The sequence below is a fragment of the Esox lucius genome, chromosome 8 (assembly GCF_011004845.1).
Source record: "Esox lucius isolate fEsoLuc1 chromosome 8, fEsoLuc1.pri, whole genome shotgun sequence".
Lineage (NCBI taxonomy): Eukaryota > Metazoa > Chordata > Actinopteri > Esociformes > Esocidae > Esox > Esox lucius.
This window is the reverse complement of record NC_047576.1, coordinates 16,857,943-16,878,818: the sequence shown is the minus strand read 5'-3', so window position 1 is coordinate 16,878,818 and position 20,876 is coordinate 16,857,943. Positions and strand designations below refer to the sequence as shown.

Genomic DNA, 20,876 nt, shown 5'->3' with positions numbered 1-20,876 from the left:
TGCCAGGACATCTACCTGTCTCAAAGCACCCACCACAAAAGTTACCGCCCAGATTTACACTCTGATGTTATTTTGTCATAATGGGTCAATAAAGCATGTATTATAAGCTTCAAATCTCAGGGAGAGAAGTTTTTCCTTCTTGTTAGCTTTTGGTTGGATGTCTTCTTTATTCCTTTTGTGTTATTTTGCTTGTCTATCTTTCACAACCCTTGTAGACTTTCAGATGCCATACCACCTACACTCTTCTTGCCCAAGAGGGATAAAACGATCTTACTAGCTCTCCTACACAATATCCTGCCATCTTTCAAGTTGTTTTTTCAAACCTCTTCTACCTCTTGAACAAGTCAAGTCCAAATAAAGAACACAACAGCATCTCACTGTGTAAAACATTGCTGCAAGCACTCACTTTTATTCAGGTTCTAGTCTTTGTTTGGCAGACAGAACCTCAACTCACAAGCGTGGGTGTTTGTGTCCATCCGTGCATGTGTGTTTGATCCATCCTCTGGGTGTGTCTGTCTCTTCTGCCTGTGCACAGATCGATACGTGCTGGTGGGCAGTCGTCATGACAGCTGGCATAAAGGGACATCAGCAGATTGGCGCGGAGGCTCTGCCATGATGACTCAGATCATCACCTCAGTGACCAAGCAGGCCCGGAGAGGTTGGGAGCCCGACCGCACCACTGTCTTTTGCTCGTGGGGGGGGTCACCCCTTGGCAACATTGGCTCCTTTGAATGGGGAGAGGTAAACCAGCATCCCTCTCTTCTCTGTGTATACCTGAGTCTATTTTCCCTGGTCTAAATTTTACCAGGTCTAAATTTTGGGTTGAATGTCATTTTTTCAGTTCATATCAGCTCTTAAACGTGAGGCAACACAGAGCGTTCTGACAAACCTTAAGGCTTCAAGCCATGGATGAAAATAAATACATTTCATGAAAAAACACTATTGACTGCATGCCACCAACACACTATATTGGAGATTTTAAGAGACAAATCAGCACTGCATTAATGAAATTCTCATGGCAGTTCATTATCTAAGAATGCAGTGATGAATATTGTGTTAAATGTTCAAGACATTCAAGACTGCTGCAGGCGTTATTCTGTTATTATGAGGAGTACCATATTAACCAATGTGGTGGCTATGGTATATCCTGTTTGCTTGAATGTACAGTTTATACAGAGGAGTATCAGTTGTGATTGGCAAACAAATATGTTTAATATCATTTAGCATTGTAAACACATTCACAGATGTCAGCTTTCCGCTTAGGACCTTGATTTAGATTGGAATATTGCCCAGGTCCTATCTGTTGTATTCTGGAGTTAAGGCGTCATGGCATGTTGTTGCAGGAGAACCGTGCCGTGTTGCAGAGCCATGCCGTAGCCTACGTCAGCCTCCACAGTCCTGTCAGAGGGACAGAGACCCTGCGCTCCACTGCCTCTCCTTCACTTCTCCAACTCAACTCCGACATCCAGAAGGTACAACACCACCAACTTTCAGGCAGGTGCCACATAGTATGAGGAATCCTGCCATCTGCATGAAGAGGTAGCTAATGAAGTCAATAAAGATTGGTTGAGCAGTTATCACTTTAAAATAATCTGTGTTTCAGATTTAGTTGTCTTCTCTGGGGAGCCCTGTATACCGTATCTGCGAATAGCTGCTGCGCTCAATTAGTGTACCTTGTGATGGAGGAGTGTGGAAAAGGCTAAATTATTTAAACAATGTCTGCGTTCTCTTGTCCTTGCTAAGGGAAACTTCACTGGGGTCAAAAGGCAGACTCATGGCAGAATGCTCTATTATTTTCCCTCATGACATAGTCCTGTTAATTAACTTAAATGCCAGTCCACCTGTGACATTTGGAGAGTAATAAAAATGAGCAGACCTGCCATGGCATCATATAGCTTAATCACACAGTAGAGTAGATCTCTCTGAAAGAGGAAATGACCTCTACAAACACAGCAATATATTTCTCTGAGAAATTAGTGAAGGAAGACAAGTTCAAAAATACAGGTTTTAAAAGTATTTTTTTAACCAGATAAGCTACTGAAACTTTTCTTGTGTAACCACTGAATATAATTTTTGTTTTATTCCACTTTTAATTGCAACTTTGTTCTTTCTAAAAAACAAGAAAAAGAACCAGGCAAGCCTAAACGATAAACATTGTTACCCTTACTGGATTTGAACCCAGGTCTCCCACATGAGTGGCTGTGTCTTTAACTGCTACACCACAATGCTATACAGTTGTACAGAGTCGGTATAGCATCTTGACATTAGATCCTTTTGTCAAGTTTGAATATTTCATCTCCTATTACGTTTACCACCACCACAAATAGCATCCATTAAATGTATGGTTTTTGCCACAGGCCGTTTTAACAGCTTATTAGCAGGTAATAGGCTAACTAGTATCTAACTTTACTTTATCTACCGCAAACAGTTTATTTTAGGCTTACTATAATGTAGATACTGAATGTTATAGCCAGATACGTTTTTATCTATACAGAACAAATCCTAATGCATAGTTTGCTGTGACGGTCAAACACGGAATCTGTTGTCCGTAGTCCGCGTCTCTAACCACTACGTTATTTAAAAAGGGGTAGTAAGTCAGCCAGCCAGCCAGTCAGTCAGCCAGTTAGTCAGTCTTCTTGGCCGGCTCCGCTTACACTCTCCAGGAAAAAAAGCAACTACAAGGTGTATGAATTAGGCTTTTCATATTTTATACACTGATCAGAAAATTCTAGGGAACACTAAAATCGCATATCAGGTCTCGATGAATGAAATATATTAAAGATCAAAATCTTTACTGTACATTGTGTAAATCGTTGAGGACCAAATAACATAAAAACGGTGAAAGGAAACCAAAATCACCAACCAGTTGAGGGTTTGATTCAAACTCACACAGAAATACAGAGTAAACAATTGAAATCACAGGCTGTTCCAACATGTGTGAATTTCATCACGGCAACTCATAATGTGACTCAGTAGTGTGTATGGCCCCCACGTGCCTGTATGCACTCCCAACAACATCTGGCCATGCTCCTGATGAGACAGCGGATAGTGTCCTGGGGGATCTCCTCCCAGACCTGGATTAGGGTGTCAGTGAGCTCCAGGGTGATGATAGATCTCCAGGACCAGGATTGAGCAGGCTTGCTGTATGGAAACAGTAGAATCATAACATGGAAATATATAACTGTCGTTATTAGGACGCTAATTGAAAGAAATCTGATTAAAAACAGCATTGCCCGCAGTTCTTCATTTGAAATTTCAGTAGGTGCCGGGAAACAAAAGTCAGAGCGAGAGAGAGGTGAACTGTTGGGTCCTGACCTTCCAGAACACATGGGGGAGGGGAATTATTATAAAGCACTGCATGCATATCAATGCATTTGAGAAATGGCCTAGGTAGTTTGCAGAGGTTACACACTTAGGGAAATATTTTGCTGTAGTACAGGAAAAATGTTGTCATGTAAACAGCATGGAATGCATTTACATTACACTAACTGAACTCCTGAAATCAACAAAAACAACCTTTCCTTGAATCCATCAGCCTTTAACTAGGTGTGTATAGACAGAAATAAACAATAGGATGTTGTTACATTCCCTAATAAACAACCAAACAAGCTCAAACAAAAAGGAACACGGGAACAAGTGACTGACAACCAAAATGAGGACAGGTGGGATGTAAATAAAATAGGTTCTGAAAGACACTTCTGAAAGTCCACTGAATGTTGTCAAACAATAGGAAAAATGGGATCTAAAAGACACCCACCATGAGTGCCCACTAAAGATGCCCCACAAAAAGCAAAACGAAAGAATACTCACAGCAATATAGGATAGGGAGTAAAAATCTGAAGTGGAGGAAAACAAACATGGGAAAACAAAAGTTTAAGTTTCAACAAAACAAGTGAACACACTGAAAGTGCTGCTCTCTCAGAATATATCATTCTAACACAGGTTGAAAGACATCCTGACAAAAAGATGACCAACAAAGGTCAAACCTACGCTGATCAACCAACAAGCATCTTTCAAAGGGACTAGCAAATAACTAGGCAAAATAAATAAAGATAACCCAAGCCTGTGAAAGACATTATAGTCCTAAAAATGTTTTTAAGATTCATCAACACCTGCAATATTAGTCATCTGTGTAAAATAGGCTACTGTTTGGTTAATAATGTCCTATTTGGACATTTCTAAAATATTTTGATTGCTTATAGAAAGATTGGTGATCTTTATTTTTGACAGTGGCCATTTGCTTTCCATCATGTGTTTTTCTGCCATTGTATTTGAAACATTGCTTAAGGCCTGTTTTAACTGCATGCAAATGACTGTCTATCTGCTACTTGTACATGACTAGGCTGAACACAATTTACATCTAGGTAATTTACTTTAAAGAAGCTGTTTAGGTCCTGTTTGGTCTTTTTTAAGTATAAGCATACCCTTGTGTGGAAGCCTATACTGGATTATTTCATTTCTTGCTCATCAGAATGCAGGAGAAGGTTTAAATCTAAACTTTTACAAATGTATTTCCATTCATCAAGGCACCTCCAGCACCCTTCCTGTAGGCATTTTCATTCTAAAAGGAAATAAAAGATTAGGTGCTGTACTGGAAAGTTACAGGCATACAAAGATTCTCTCAGGTCACAGGGCTACAATTTTGCACAGCCAAAGCTGGCCAAGTCTGAATAGCCTGTTTCCCAGTGGGCAGAAGAGTAGAATCTAAAAAAACGTAGTCCACTCTGTTCTTGACATATTTTGCTTTTGGGAACATGACATTGTATTGAGATCAGATGTTTCATTGATGAAAAAATAATCAGAATGTCAACCCTGTTACAGCTCGCTCCATAAGCTTTCAATTGCCTGGCAACTGGGCTTCTACTCCCTGTGGGGAGTGGATATGATGCCGTGATGCTTCAGATTTATGCATCCAGTGGGCTAGAATATATGAGTCCCTTGTTATTTGTAATGGGTGTCTCAACACACCTACTGTAGCTCTAAGCTGATGAATTTAAAATAAGGTTGTTTTTGTTGATTTCACAATTTTAATATCTGTGTGAATGTACCTTTCATTTAAATAATTTGTGCAGTATTAAAAATGTTCTGCAATAAGTTTCCAGTCATGTAAGATGATGTAATTACATGCAATGAATGTATGAAAAAAAAAAATCCCTAGACTATAGTCTAACCATATGTGCACAACATCTGAAAGCTACTATATGCTCTAAGCCACTATTCAATGACAGGCATGCATTCAATGCTTCATTTTAATGTTTATTTCCCCAGTGTTATTTTCTATAGCCATTACTACAGTGCCATATTGCTACCATGAAAAAAAGACACCACTTCTACTCTAATTCTTTTATTTCATAAATTGTTCTTTAAAAAGTATACTTATTTTTATATGTATCTCTTTAAAAAGTATACTTATATTTATCTCTCGGAGAATAAAGTTGAAATTATATTTTGAGAATGAAATCATTATTATATATATTTTCTACTAAGCGTCCATTTTTGCCCTTGCAGTTGAAGCTAGCTACACTAGATGGTGTTGTCACTAGTTTACATACACTAAGTTTATAGGTCCACATTTTTTGGGGCACCTTGAATTATGATAAAATAAAGCCATATGTTGTATGTATCAAATGTGCAATGGATGGGTTTTCAGAAATGTTTTTTTCCATTCATACTTTTCCATGCTTATTCTACTAGTTCCACTTGGAAAGTTACTGCTAGTTACTTACTCAGAAGCCTACTGCTAGAATAAGCCATTCTCTGCCAATCACCATATGGCTGGTGTGTGCTAATTGCCATAAATGAATTAGAGGCTACAATTCCAAGGACTGAGGGAGTGATGTATCTGCTGGTTGTATATAATGGAATGTGAGGCATCAGATTAGGCAGCAATATTTAACAACAAACCTGGGATTTGTGCAACTACAAAATTGTCTTTATTCTCCATATTTTGGTAGTTTTTTGTTCTTGTAGTTGTGTTGGAAGAGCTGCCAACTCCATTGTGGTTTGTTTGTTTTGTTGTGCCACACATGGTTTGTTTGTTCGTCATGCCACACACATGCACGCTTGTTCTCAATGTCTCTTTGTCCTTATAACACATTCAGTTGCAGCTGAGTCTGTGAATAGCACCAATCACACTATTCATCTTTTCAAGTAGCATTCTGAGGCACCCAGGTAGGCTCACTGGTCACAATATTTTGAGACAGTTTAACCACATAATAAATCATGTTTGTGCTAGCGCGGTAACACTTTCTACTTATCTTACTTTGCAGCTGCCTTCAAAGCAGAGATGCCACTGTTTTGATGGGTTTCGAATGGGTGCTTTGGAACCAATTATAATAAAACAGATACTTCTTTGGGGATTACGGAGCCAAGCGTACACATATTCTTTTGTGTGACTTTCATCATTTAATTGGGTATTGTTGTAGCAGTGTGTGTGTTTCATTCTATTTTAAACTGGGAGTTCACAGTGGATTGGCTATTGCTGGAATGAAAGAGGAGAAATGTCACCCTCCTCAAATATAGAATCATCCGCCAATCTGAGCAGGAATTCTCTGGAGTTCTTTTGTATTTATAGGTAGAGGTGTTTGTTGTGGGACGTTTAGTTCCCCACTTGCCATGTGTCTTTAAAGGAGAATTTCAATATTTTTCGACTCGACATTTCATGTTTCCTCACCTTTAGTGTAGTCTGTTGTCCAAGAGAAACTGTCATCCATTGTTGAGTTTTCTTTAAACAGTCATTACAAACTTCAGCTAACTTAATTCGCCACAATCAAAAAATAGAAATAGATGTAATAAGGGCATGTGAACAGGTTTATTTTTTCATGGCAAAATCAACCTTTAAGTAACATCAAACATATTTTAAGTTATTTTCCTTTGTTTTGGATAAAACTAATTATTTGAATGCTCACACTTTTGTTGATTTTCATCTAGTAGTGACTAAAGTCAATGAATGTTTTTAACTGGCCCATAGACTTTTGGCATGAGGAACCAAGTAACAACTTTAACAAAAATGTAAATTTTCTTTACAAAGTACAAAGTCCCTATATTTACCAACACCGTGGATCTTACACTGGAATCCAGTTACATTGCTGTGATTATTCCTTGTGGTCATTGGGGCAACACAATTAATGTCCTTGTCTAGGCATGCTGTCTGAGTGATTCTAGATTCATATCCACAATAGGCTGTGCTAAACCATGTTAAGCCTCAATAATCCACCCTAAAGTTCCCATATACTGCATTTTACCAATTAACAAGAAATGTTGTCTAAATTAAATAACTGTATGTTGTGGCAGGTGAGTGCTCAACTTACTCATGCATAAACAGAACAGAAATAAATAGGTTGCAGATTTTCTCCAGAGATGATCTAATATCGAAATACTGGGTGTCAAAGAAGTCTCTCCTAGCTGGAGTCCAGGAATAAACCCCAGTGGCATATGTAATTTCAATTACAATGGACAACCAAATCCATTATCCATTATTCATAAATGTTGCCTGAAATATACATAGATATACTGATGCATGCATTTTTTTATATGCAGTGGCAAGGGACACCATGTTTCACTATTAAGCAGAGCTGCACCTTTGGATTCAAATATCTGTTTCTCTCTCTCTTTCTTACTCTCTTCCTACATTCATCCCTCCCTCCCTCTCTCTCTGTCTTGCATTAGGCTGTGCATAAGTGACCTATATAAACCTTGACAGTCGGATAGTATTCTGATGCAAAATCCATTTAGAAAAGCAGTCCATCTTGTAATCCTTTCAGTGAAGTCACTTATGATTAAAACGGTGTAACAGTACACAAGCTTTCAAAATGTGTTTGTCAATGCAGAACTCAGCTGTGGGGATTCAGATTGGTTCATTTTGGGCTGTTATATAAATTCTGTCCTCTTACAAGTTCAATCTGGCCAGAGAGAGGTTACACCATTTCCAATATTGGAAAACATTTCCTCAGAAGATATCTCTTACATTCACTCTGCTCAAGGTAATAGTGTTGACATAGAATGCATATACATTCCCTACTGCAGGATAAAGTGATCGAGAGGGTAGATGAAATCAGCAAGGGTCATTTTTTTCTTTAATTCTAGCATTGAAATTGCATTGAATTGTCAACACAGCTTATCGTCATCCTACCAGGAAAAAAAAGTTCAAATGCTGGGACAATTGAATAATACTGAGGTGTGAAGCAGGGGTGAAATGCAAATGTAGCTCTATCTCTGCTATGCACCCCGACATACTGGCAATATAGGCTACAAGATTGATAGGGTATTCATCAAAGAAAAACAACATAAATGCAGCTGGCACAGCTGTCTTAACAAAATTATAACTAAATGCTGAAAGAAACATGCAAACAAAAAACGAAATATCAGTTTATGCCAAAAAATGGCAAGTGTATGGAACAACACAGAACAATACAATTAAACAAAGTATAAATGCCATAATCTATATTTTGGCTAGCTTAACAGTAAGAAAAACAATAGTGTGAAGATCCAAATAACCACCACAGAAATGTCTTACTACAATAAAATGTAAATCCAGCTGTGTTATAATTCAGTATATGTGTACCACAGTCCCACTCTCACACCAATGGACCAATTGAAGAGAAACCTAGAATACATGCTTCATGTTCCTTCAGGACATGGAGTTTGAACTGCCATTCCATTGCATTACATATGTTTGCTCAACAGTGACTTTTACACATTTCAACAAAAACAATTACAGAAAATGCTTAATTTATTGTTCACTATTCTATCTCTGTTTTATCTACTGTGCGACAGGCATATACGTCTGTCTTAAATACATTTGGCAATAAGTCCACTTAGAACATGGAAAATCATTCCACTCACTGTAGCTATAGCATGCTTTGATATGGTACATACACTTCTGTGAATCAAATTCTTACTAGCTACGTAATAGCAGAGTTTTGAAACTGTTGTTGTTAGATTAAACATTATTGGACAGAAAATGTGTGGCTGGCACAGGATTATAGGCTAACCTTATGGGGTACCTGGGCTGACTCCTTTCATCCAAGATTATCAGAAACAGGTTGGAGAGCTGTTGAGCCATTATCCCAGCGACGCTTGTGTATGTGGAGCTATCTGGAGCTGGTTTAATGGTGTTGCAGCTGCTCTTGCACCCTTCCTTTGTATAGATACTTTGGCCAAGGCAATTTCTGTTTTCCATTATCGTGGAAGCAAATTAAATGCTTGGAGCTAGTTAATAGGCTATGGCTATTTGCTAACAATTATGTTTTTTTACTGCTAGCTAAAAGGTTTGACAAAAGTACTTTGTGGTACAAAGTGAAATGGTAAACTTGGCTCTGCCCTTACAAATCTGAATCAAATATCACAGGTGTATAGCCAACCATGAGCAACATTTTTTATGGACACCCTAAAAAGTAATTCCTAACTAACCTACTAACTCCTAACTACATGCACACACACACTCCCAAGGCATGTCTGTGCTATAAGATTTTGCGCCAATTATTATCTTAATAATTGAAGTTACCCCCCCCCCCCCCCCCCCCCCCCCCCCTTAGTGATGGGTTTGTATATACAGCTCCGGAAAAAACTAAGAGACCACTGCACCTTTTTCTTTCCTTTCCAAAAAAGTTGAAAAAGAAAGTTTTGAGTGAGGAACAGAAGCGTTCAATTTGCAGTGTTGTCTTAATTTTAACCCTTCTGTTCCTCACTCAACCTTCCTTTTCGACTCTTTTGGAAAGGAAAGAAAAAGGTGCAGTGGTGTCTTAATTTTTTCCGGAGCTGTATATTGCAGAACATTGAAACTGTGAAGAACAGTGATTCATTTGTGTCTCAAAATGTGGAAACGCTCATAATAAATTATTTTGATTGGCTTATTTTGATTGATAAGTGTTTTTTTTCAGTGTTGTGGTGATCAGCTTTCCTGTGAAAACCAAGTTTAGGAAATTTCAAATAATGCAAAGATAGATGTGATGGTAATTTTATCGATCAGAACTCTTTAAGAAGGAAGTACAGAGACGAAATACTCTCGGCACAATTAACAGTTTATTAATAATAATTCCGAGGAGTCTTTAACTCAATACATGCACAATCCATATATATTACATAGAAAAAGGGGTGTGGTAAGTTGTTGCCCATCTGCCTTGTCAATGAAACACATTCCCTCTGTTCTATCACATGTCCTAGGTTTCAATCAAGTCACATGTTGTCCTCCCCCATCTGGTTAACTTTCTCAACCCTTGAGGGGGACTTCATCTGGACAACCTACAGATTTACGATTAACCCTATAATCTACTGTTACCAATCAAGAATGCCCCCTAGGACAAACATCAGATCCCCCTCTCCTACATTCCTAAGGAACAGAAAGGACTGACACCCTTCTTTGTCTAGGCAGGAGGACATGGCCCAAATATCTAATAATCCTCTGATATTATACAGACGTGTGTCACAATCAAAGTAAAGATTTACATACCAGCCAATGGAAAGACAGACATTTCTCAAATGCACCTTAATTCAAAATTTCCATAACATAGAGTTTTAGCATCATAATGCATATCTTTGTTGATGGGTGTACTTTCTATTTATGCTGTTTCTCATATGTCACACACTGAAACTCCGAAGCACAGTAATGCAAATACTAATATCTGTCATGAGAGGAGGATGAATACTGTTATTACTTTCCCCCAGCATTATTCACACAGCAGGGCCCATATTCATTCAAGTGAGTATGAGTACTGATAGACTCATACAGGAGGAGTACTGATCTAAAATCTGGTTTCCACTGTCAATGCATTGCAATCTTAAAAGACAAAACTGATCCTAGATCAGCAGGGCAAACGGAGAAGATTTATCAATGTGGGTACATGATTACCAATACACATTGGGAGGCTTCAAATGATAAACTGGACATGAACAGCCCAAATTATCAATGGAATTTTTACATATATAAAATATTAAAAGAGTCTGCAACTGTTTTGCAAATATAGAGAATGTTCATTGTCCTTGTATACAGTGCTGTGAAAAAGCATTTGTCACTTTCTGTAATTTTCTAATTTTCTTTTCCCATTTTTATCACTGAATGTTTTCATATCTTTAACCAAAACCTAATATTAAATTGAACAAAATAAAGTATGAACAATATAAAAGAATTAAAATAACAGTTCACACTCAAAATCAAACTAATGTCACTAACTTAAACCAGTTCTGCATGTAAAGGTGGGGCTGCATTTCAGTGTCAACAACCAGTTATTGAGTGTAAGGGTAGATCAAGTTTTCACTAGGGGGCATTGGGTGGTTAATAAAGTTTTTCATTAAATAAGTACACAAATCTAGTCTTATGTGTTCACTTACAAGAATGTAATATTAGGTTTTGGTTTTCTATCTGAAAACATTCCATTACAAAATCAGAAATTCATTAAGTGGACAACTACATTTCCTATTACTGAATATTTATAATTTGAGAACAATATTGAAGGACACAGTACAAAGCCATGTGTTGCTGTTTAAAAGAATATGTAAAGAAAAACAGAATGCAATTCTGCTAATCACGTGCTAATCATTTAGACCCTAAATTCAAAAGAAAATAGTACCAAGATTACATCAAATGTTGAAACTGAGAAATGTTATTGCTTCTTGGATTTGATGCCAGCAACATGTTTCAAAAAAGTTGACAGAGGCACAAAAAGACTGGAAACATTGTGTAATGCTAAAAAGCTAAACCTGGTGGAACATCACAAAACTAATTAGGTCTATTGGCAACAGGGTAATAACATGATTGGGTATTAAAAGATCATTTCAGAGAGGATGGGTCTGTCAGAAGTGAGGATGGGGAGGTGTTCACCACTCTGTGAGAAATGGGCAAATTGTTCTACAATTCAAGAGTAACGTATCACAACGTAAAACTGCAAAGTGTTTGTGGATCTCATCATCTATGGTACAAAATATCATTAAAAGATTCAGAGAATCTTGGGTAATCTCTGTATGCAAGGGACAAGGGCTAAAACCAATATTGGATGACCATGATTTGTAGACCCTCAGGCAGTAATGAATTAAAAACAGACACGATTCTCTAGTGTACACCACTGCATGGGCTCAAGAACACTTACAAATTAGAGAATATTTTCGGGAATCATGGACGCCGCATCCTCTAGGTTAAAGAGGAGAGAGACCACCCAGCTTGTTATCAGCGCACAGTGCAAAAGCCAGCATCCATGATAGTATGGGTTTAAAAACATTATTAGTGCATACGGAAAGGCTAACTTGCATTTCTATGAAGGCACCATAAATGCTGAACAATACATACAGGTTTTGGAGCAACATATGCTGCCATCCAGATTTTTTTAGGGAAGGCCTTGCTTATTTCAGCAGAACAATGCCAAACCACATTCTGCACACCATGGCTCTGTACTACAATAAAAGAGTCTGGGTGCTAAATTGGCCTGCCTGCATTCCAGACCTGTCCCTTATTGAAAACCTTTGACACATTATGAAATGACAAATACAGCAAAAGGGCCCCAGAACTGTTGAGCAGTTGCAGTCCTATACCAAACATGAATGCGACAACATTCCACTTTCAAAACTACAGCAAATGGTCACCTCAGTTCCCCAACACCTACAGAGTGTTGTCAAAAGAAGAAGTCATGCAACACTGTGTTTAACAATTTTTGGATTGTATACAAGGTTGTATACCTATATACAGGGTTGAATACAAAAGTGTTATTAAGAGGATGAAATATAAAATATTTTTGTTTACTGTATTACATTCAAAATACTGTTATAGATAGATGTCTCTAAATCTCCACAACGTCTACACATCACTAGTGAGAAAAGCCGGTGTACTACCCCAATGCATACAAATAATTGTTTTACAGTGAATAGGAATTATAGGGGGTGGACAAAATAACTAAAACACCACAGGGAGAAGGACTGTTACTTTTACTTAAATTCCAATTGCAAAGATCGCTAAAGAGGTCACATTAGGTCATAGGTCTTCAACCCTCTCCTGGGGACCCCCAGCCATTCCATCTATTAGATGTATCCCGGAGCTAGCACACCTGAATCAACTTTTTAACTAATCAACAAGCCCTTACCTGTTGAATCAGGTGAGCTATTTCAGGGCTAAAACTAAACTGTGAGACGGCTGGGTGGTCCCCAGAAGAGGGTTGAAGACCTATGGATTAGGTTGATTGCAAATTAGCAGTACATACAGTACAGTATATTCCAGCTATGAAGGAGGTCTGACAATTTTCCCTTTAGTGTTTTAGTTTTCAAATAAAGAAGGCCAAAACCTGGATTGCTGAGCAAAAGAAAAAAATAATGTGAGTTTATGAGTCACCTTTCACCCTCTATCATGATGCATTCATTTTTCAGCCCCATCTGCTGCCAACTGTTAAGTATGGTGGGGGATCCATGATGGTATAGGCAGCCATCTTGTGGAAGTCATTGCATACACTGTTCTTCCATGATGTTCCAATTTTCCAGGATGATAATGCCCCCAAACACAGTGCAACACATTCAAGAGTGGTGTTTTGAACAATAGGATAACACCTTCCATGGCCTCCCCAATCATCAAATCTGAACATAATTTAACCTTTATGGGAAGTTGTGCAGCGCAAAGTGAAAAGTAGATTTCCACCTTCTTCATCGTTCAAAGAACTAGTGGCTTTTCTTACAGAATGGTGCAATATCCCAGTGCACAGTTCAGGACTTGAATTTGCATGGATTGGATCTGTTTTGAATGCAAGGCAGTGGCCCTACTTTTTGTACATTATTTTAAATAGGCAATGTGTTGAATCCTGTTCCTAAACAATAACACAACATGTCGTCTTGTCTTCTTCCATTACCGAACCAAAGAGCTGAATAACATAAGGTAGTCCATGATTGTTTAGGAGATTATGCATACTGTCATGCACATTGAACGATGATTCGGCAAAGAGTTTAAATGGGCAATACCTCAGGCACTCTGATCAACTCAAGATATTTACTGCAGATGTGTATAAGTGAATTTTGCTCGTGGTTATGTTTGTAACAGTAAAAATCCATCCATATTGCCATCATAAATCGCCCCCTGCTTCCAAGTGAGAAAATAGTATCAAATTATTATTATATTATAATTATAAGTGCATGTACCATAAGTATGTTTTAATCCATAAAAAAAAAAACTACCAAGGTAAAAAAAAAGTTGATAATATCAGAGAGTTATATTACAAGAGACTGTCAATTTCAGATTCATCTACTGGTCAAAGAGATATATTCTCTGTTACAACTGCCTGGCTCTTTCTGTCTTCTATCTGGACATCCCTGCCTGAAATTTCAATTATGAATGTTTTTCTACATATGTGGGACTGTATAACTTTTTAAACTTAGAAATGGATCAGGAGGAGCATGTATAGCTATAGAATTATTATGTGATAATTATTATATTAAACCAACATTCTCAAAATGCCTAAATGCTGTGAACCAACAAATATGCTGATCTTTCATAATTACTGCACACTGTCTATAACTGTGTAGCTTAGATATTAGCCAGGGTCATAATCAATTTGATATCACAGAAAGGAGACTTCAACACATTCATATATAATAGAACAATAGATAGGCTGATGTCGTAGACCCTGTATACATTAGAATATAACAATTTAGCGGCCATCTTACTGGGACTGGAAATTGGCATTTCAAGTTTTTGCAACAAATATATTTCCTCATTATCATATAAGTAACCACTGTCAAATGAAGCATAGCGCATACAATGACTTGACTTTTCTGAATATTAACATGCAAATCCATTTGAAATAGTTTTCAATTATTAATTAATTTAAGAGTACAAAATGGCTGTATGTTATCTAGTGAAAATATATTATATTATATATTTCTTTATTTCCTATTATAACAATTAACTGTGATTTCATTTCATTGTAGATATTACTATTTTAGTTACAGTATGCTAAACGAAGCTAGTTTGCTACAGTAGCTAACAGAATTTGGCATGCAAACTGTTGCAAACAGAGGCCAGAAAAAGGAGTAGTTAGTGCACTGGAGAGGCAACAGCAAGTCAAACCCAAAAAAGGGAATGGTTTTTCAGGTGGTGGCCACAGGTAATTGTTCTCTCCTAATCCTTCCTGACTGATTCTTCTTTAGTTTAGCATTTTGCTAGTGTCTTGGTCACTACTGGTAGCATGAGGTGGTACCTGCAGCCCATTCAGGGTGCACAGGCAGCCCAGCTCCTCTAGGATGACACATCCATACATGCTGTCGAAGGAAGGTTTGCTGTGTCTCCCAGTGCAGTCTCAAGAGTATGGAAGAGATACCCGGAGATGGGACATTACATAAAGAGAGCTGGAAAGGGCCATAGAAGGGCATCAACCCAGCGGCATGACCAGTATCTGCTCCTTTGTGCGAGGAGGAACAGGAGGAGCACTGCAAGAGCCCTACAAAATGACCTCCAGTGGGCTGCTGGTGTGGTTGTTACACGTGCTAGCCAATGGTACCTGCTGTTGAAATCCTCAGACTCACCCACCCATCAGACCTTACCTTGGTGCAGTGGGCCATAGGTTCCTCCTGGTGCAGGACAATGCCCGGCCTCATGTGGCCAGAGTGTGTTGGCAGTTCCTGGATGACGAAGGCAGTGATGCCACTGACTGGCCCTCATGTTCCCCAGACCTCAATCCAATTGAGAACCTCTGGGACGTTATGTATTGGTGCATCCAATGCCGCCAAGTAGCACCACAGACTGTTCAGGAGCTCACTGATGCTGCCCTCTCATAAGGAGCATGACCAGACATTGTCGGGAGTGCAAACAGGCATGTGTGGGCCAAACACACTACTAAATCACATTATGAGATGTGAAGTTGGAACAGCCTGTGATTTCAATTGTTTACTTTGATTTTCGGTGAGAATCCTTCAAGCGTTGGTGATTTTGGTTTCCATTGACCGTTGTTACGTCATTTTGTTCTCAATAAATTAAACAATGTACAGTAATGACTTTGAACTTTAATATAATTTGTTCATCTGATGTGTGATTACAGTGTTCCTAAAAAATTTTTTTAAGTGTATATACCCAGTATGGTTAGCTTTCTTTATCATTGTTAAAAAAAATGCTATTTAAAATTGAGAGTGTTATCATATTGCTTTTCTTCATTATTACGGTTGCATGAAAAGTTATTACAACCTCCCTCATTTTGTTTATTCTTTTTGTGGAGCAAGTTGCTTCTTCGCAAAATACCACCATGACAAGTATTACAATGTTAGTCTTTTCAGAACTGGTCCATGTAAGATGACGGACTTAGTGGGACGTCAGATAGAATTATAACATTCAACTACACTACGATTAACACATTTTATTGCGGGCCGGCTCAACTAGGCTTTCCTGGTTTCTTGTTTTTTACCAGCAGTGTTCATTTATTTTAAACAACTTCTCCCAAACTGCAGCAACAACTCTGTCATCAACACTGGCAAAGAAGGACCTGTGTGCGAACGTCTTTGCTAAAAAAATTATTTTATGAACCTAGATCACTGCCTGTCTGCCTGGATTCACTTCAAAACACACAATCATCACGATGGTAATCATTCAAGCAGGCAATGTTCAGTGGGAAGAACAAGTATTTGATACACTGCCGATTTTGCAGGTTTTCCTACTTACAAAGCATGTAGAGGTCTGTAATTTTTATCATAGGTACACTTCAGCTGTGAGAAAAAATCCCCCCAAAAAATCATTTTATTGCATGAAATAAGTATTTGATCACCTAACAACCAGCAAGAATTCCGGCTCTCACAGACCTGTTAGTTTTTCTTTAAGAAACCCTCCTGTTCTCCACTCATTACCTGTATTAACTGCACCTGTTTGAACTCGTTACCTGTATAAAAGTGTGTCCACGCACTCAATCAAACAAACAGACTCCGACCTCTCCACTGGCCAAGACCAGAGAGCTGTGTAAGGACATCATGGATAAAATTGTAGACCTGCCCAAGGCTGGGATGGGCTACAGGACAATAGGCAAGCAGTTTGGTGAGAAGGCAACAACTGTTGGCGCAATTATTAGAAAATGGAAGAAGTTCAAGATGACGATCAATCTCCCAATCTCCCTCGGTCTCGGGCTCCATGCAAGATCTCCCCTCGTGGGGCATCAATGATCATGAGGAAGGTGAGGGATTAGCCCAGAACTACACGGCAGGACCTGGTCAATGACCTGAAGAGAGTTGGGACCACAGTCTCAAAGAAAACCATTAGTAACACACTACGCCGTCATGGATTAAATTCCTGCAGCGCACGCAAGGTCCACTCACCATGTTTGGAGGAGGAAGAAGGATGAGTACAACCCCAAGAACACCATCCCAACTGTGAAGTATGGAGGTGGAAACATCATTCTTTGGGGATGCTTTTCTGCAAAGGGGACTGAACTACTGCACCGTATTGATAGGAGGATGGATGGGGCCATGTATCTTGAGATCTTGGCCAACAACCTCCTTCCCTCAGTAAGAGCATTGAAGATGGGTTGTGGCTCGTTCTTCCAGTATGACAATGACCCGAAACACACAGCCAGGGCAACTAAGGAGTGGCTCCGTTAGAAGCATCTCAAGGTCCTGGAGTGGTTTAGCCAGTCTCCAGACCTGAACCCAATAGAAAAGCTTTGGAGGGAGCTGAAAGTCCGTATTGCCCAGCGACAGCCCCGAAACCTGAAGGATCTGGGGGAGGTCTGTATGGAGGAGTGGGCCAAAATCCCTGCTGCAGTGTGTGCAAACAAGAACTACAGGAAATGTATGATCCCTGTAATTGCAAACAAAGGTTTCTGTACCAAATATTACGTTTTGCTTCAAATATTAAGTTTGTATCAAATACTTATGTCATGCAATAAAATGCTAAATAATTACCTCAAAATCGTACATTGTGATTTTCTCGATTTTGTTTTAGATTCCATCACTCACAGTTGAAGAGTACCTATGATAAAAATGACACACTTCTACATGCTTTGTAAGTGGGAAAACCTGCAAAATCGGCAGTGTATCAAATACTTGTTCTCCCCACTGTACTTTAATTCTACAAAATCTTTGCTTTAGTACATTTTTTATCAGTTCAGTACGTTTATTGTACGTGTAAAAAAAAGTTCTAATAAAATACAGAGGACATGACCTTGGTGTCCTCAATGGTATATTTGGGCCTGGATAGCAATCAAGAATGACCCACATTTTCTTTTCAGCTATTCCCATCTTGCTTAACCAGAGGGCCTGGGTGTTGCAAAAAAAGATTTGGAGCGGTTCTAGTATTGACTTACTACCCTTTACTCAATTAGCCAATGTATTGTCACACTACTGAAGTCTATCGCCTACTGCAGAGACAGTGGGCCTCAGGGAAGTCATGCAACCTGGTCTTGCAAAATCGGTTTCCTGAACAGATTGTTCTCTCTTCCCATAGTTAGCTGTCAGTCAGTCAGTCAGTAATGACATCAAAGACATACGGATGACACAGCACAATGTCAACCTCCACCTCCCTCATACATCATATACTAGAGTAGACTTTGTTTCTGTTGGCCTCTAGAGAGAATGCTTCTTTAGTGCCCAGTGTGTGACATGGCAATTTTTAGCCATTAGAAAAAGGCATAATATCTGGGAACGGAATTCTCCTTTACATCGCTTGAATGATTCCAATCTGAATCCATTTAATCTCAATACCTTTGTGGCTCGCTGGACACCCACAGATGAATTTCTTTCATTTACCCTTATTGCAAAGAAATCTCCTTGTAGAGAGGGTCAAGTGCACTCCGTTCTTCTCCCTTCTTATTGTATTGCCCTCGTCAGGTGTTCCCGTCTATTTATATCAATCACATTCTTACAAACACATACGGGCAGCTGCCTAGTGAGCCATTCTTCACAGACTAGATTACACAGTAGAATAGGGTGCAGGCAGCGATCATAGTTCACCCTCTCCATACAAGATTAATCACATGCTGAGTGTTCTGCTTGGCGATTTACTGGTTTAACACAAATATTTCTCAGAGTGGGATAAGGAGGATGAGATTCATTTTACTAGTTTCACAAAAACCCATCACATTTTTATCTGCAAAACTCCAAGTCTGACAAAAAATTATATTGCTCTCAAACTTCAAAGTCTGCAGGAAATACAAAACATTTCAGAGCAAAAGCGTTAGTCTTCATTCTAATATGTTTTTATGTGATGAATATTGTGTACACTCCTGGTTTAAAATTTTAGAACACCTACATTTTTTCCAGTTTTTACTGGAATTCACAAAGTTTAATATCTTTAATTTACTCTTAGATTAAAGCATAACACAAATAAACACTAAAAATAAAACATGTAAAACAATTTTTTTAACAAACTTTAATCTACATTTTTGACTCATCAAACTTGCCACCTTTTGACACTTGTGGCATTCTTTCTACAATGGAAATCAAATATTCTTTGGAAAGTTCTTCTCAACACTGTTGCAACTGGCTGATGTCTTCAGTGATATCTTCAACCAATCGCTACGTCAGTCAGTGGTCTCCACCTGCTTCAAAAAGTCATCGTCATCGTTCCTGTGCCAATATAGTGGAAGGTTCTCTGCATGAATGACTACCGCCCTTTAGCACTTACACCAGTCATCATGAAGTGCTTTGAGTGGCTCGTTAAAAGACACACGTCACAGCCTCCATGCCTGCAACATTTGACCTGCTACAGTTTGCCTACAGACAAAACAGATCCACAGAGGACGCCATCTCTCTGACCCTCCACTTTGCACTCTCCCATCTGGAAAAAAGGAACATCTGTGAGAATGCTGTTCATTGACTATAGCTGAGTCTTCAACATCATTGTGCCCCACAAGCTGGCGGTTAAGCTCAGGGATCTTGGTCTCAACCCCGCTATGTGCAGATGGATCCTGAACTTCCTTGACGGGCAGACCCCAGGTGTTGTGGATGGGCAACACCACCTCCTCCTCACTGACAGTACTGGTTCCCCCCAGGGTTGTATGCTGAGCCCATTCCTGTACTCTCTCTTCAACCATAACTGCCTGGCAACTCATGTCTCCAAAACCATTGTTAAGTTTGCTGACGACACCATCATCATAGGCCTGATCTCTGATAACGACGAGTCAGCCTATATAGACGAGGTAAGATCACGGACTTCATGGTCTCAGGATAACAACCTCCAGCTCAATATCAACAAAACGAAGGAGATGATTGTTGATTACAGGAAGCAGCGGTGGTGAGACCACGCCCCCATACACATCAATGGGTCGGTAGTAGAGAGAGTTCATAACATCAGTTTCCTCAGGGTCAACATCAGTGATGACTTGACCAAGTAACGGCTCTTCTTCCTACACCGATTAAGGAGATTTTGCATGGATTCCAGGATACTCACCAACTTCTACAGATTAACTATTGAGATTATCCTAACCAGTATGGCAGCTGCATCACCCTCGACCGCTAAGCACTTCAGAGGGTGATCAAAACAGCAGAACGCATCACAACGTCTTTCCACAGGCTGTTAGGCTGCTCATCTCAGGAACCCCTCTTCCCTTCCATCCATAGTCCATGCACACCTGTCACTTTTTATCATGCACATCTGCTACGTATATCATGCACACCTGTCACTTTTACATTGCATTAAGATTGTATAGTTGTATAGTTATTATTATTGATTAGTGTTTTTGTATAGTGTTATTATTGATTGATTGTATTTATCTTTTATTTTTAAATGATTATTACTGTTACTTTTTAATCACACTGTCAGGTGTTGGAAAACCAAGCATGTCATTGCCATAAATTGTAATTGCAAATGACAAATAAACCCTTTGAACTTGCAGATGAACCCTCAAATGTTTTGTACTTATAGGTTGCTTTACTTTCACACTTCAGCCCAGTTAATCCCAAACTAGCTCAATGGGTAGCTCAGAATGTATTGTATC

At 38.9% G+C, this 20,876-nt stretch overlaps 1 protein-coding gene across 2 annotated transcripts in view; it reads left to right on the top strand.

Moving 5' to 3' along the window:
- LOC105025892 (inactive N-acetylated-alpha-linked acidic dipeptidase-like protein 2) overlaps positions 1–20,876 on the top strand; it is a 311,906-nt gene that overhangs the window by 219,784 nt on the left and 71,246 nt on the right. For both annotated transcript variants that reach the window (XM_013134897.3, XM_020048731.2), the window contains exons 8-9: positions 536–741; positions 1,344–1,472. In XM_013134897.3, the coding sequence (XP_012990351.2) occupies positions 536–741; positions 1,344–1,472 (335 nt within the window). The remainder of the gene's footprint in view (positions 1–535; positions 742–1,343; positions 1,473–20,876) is intronic.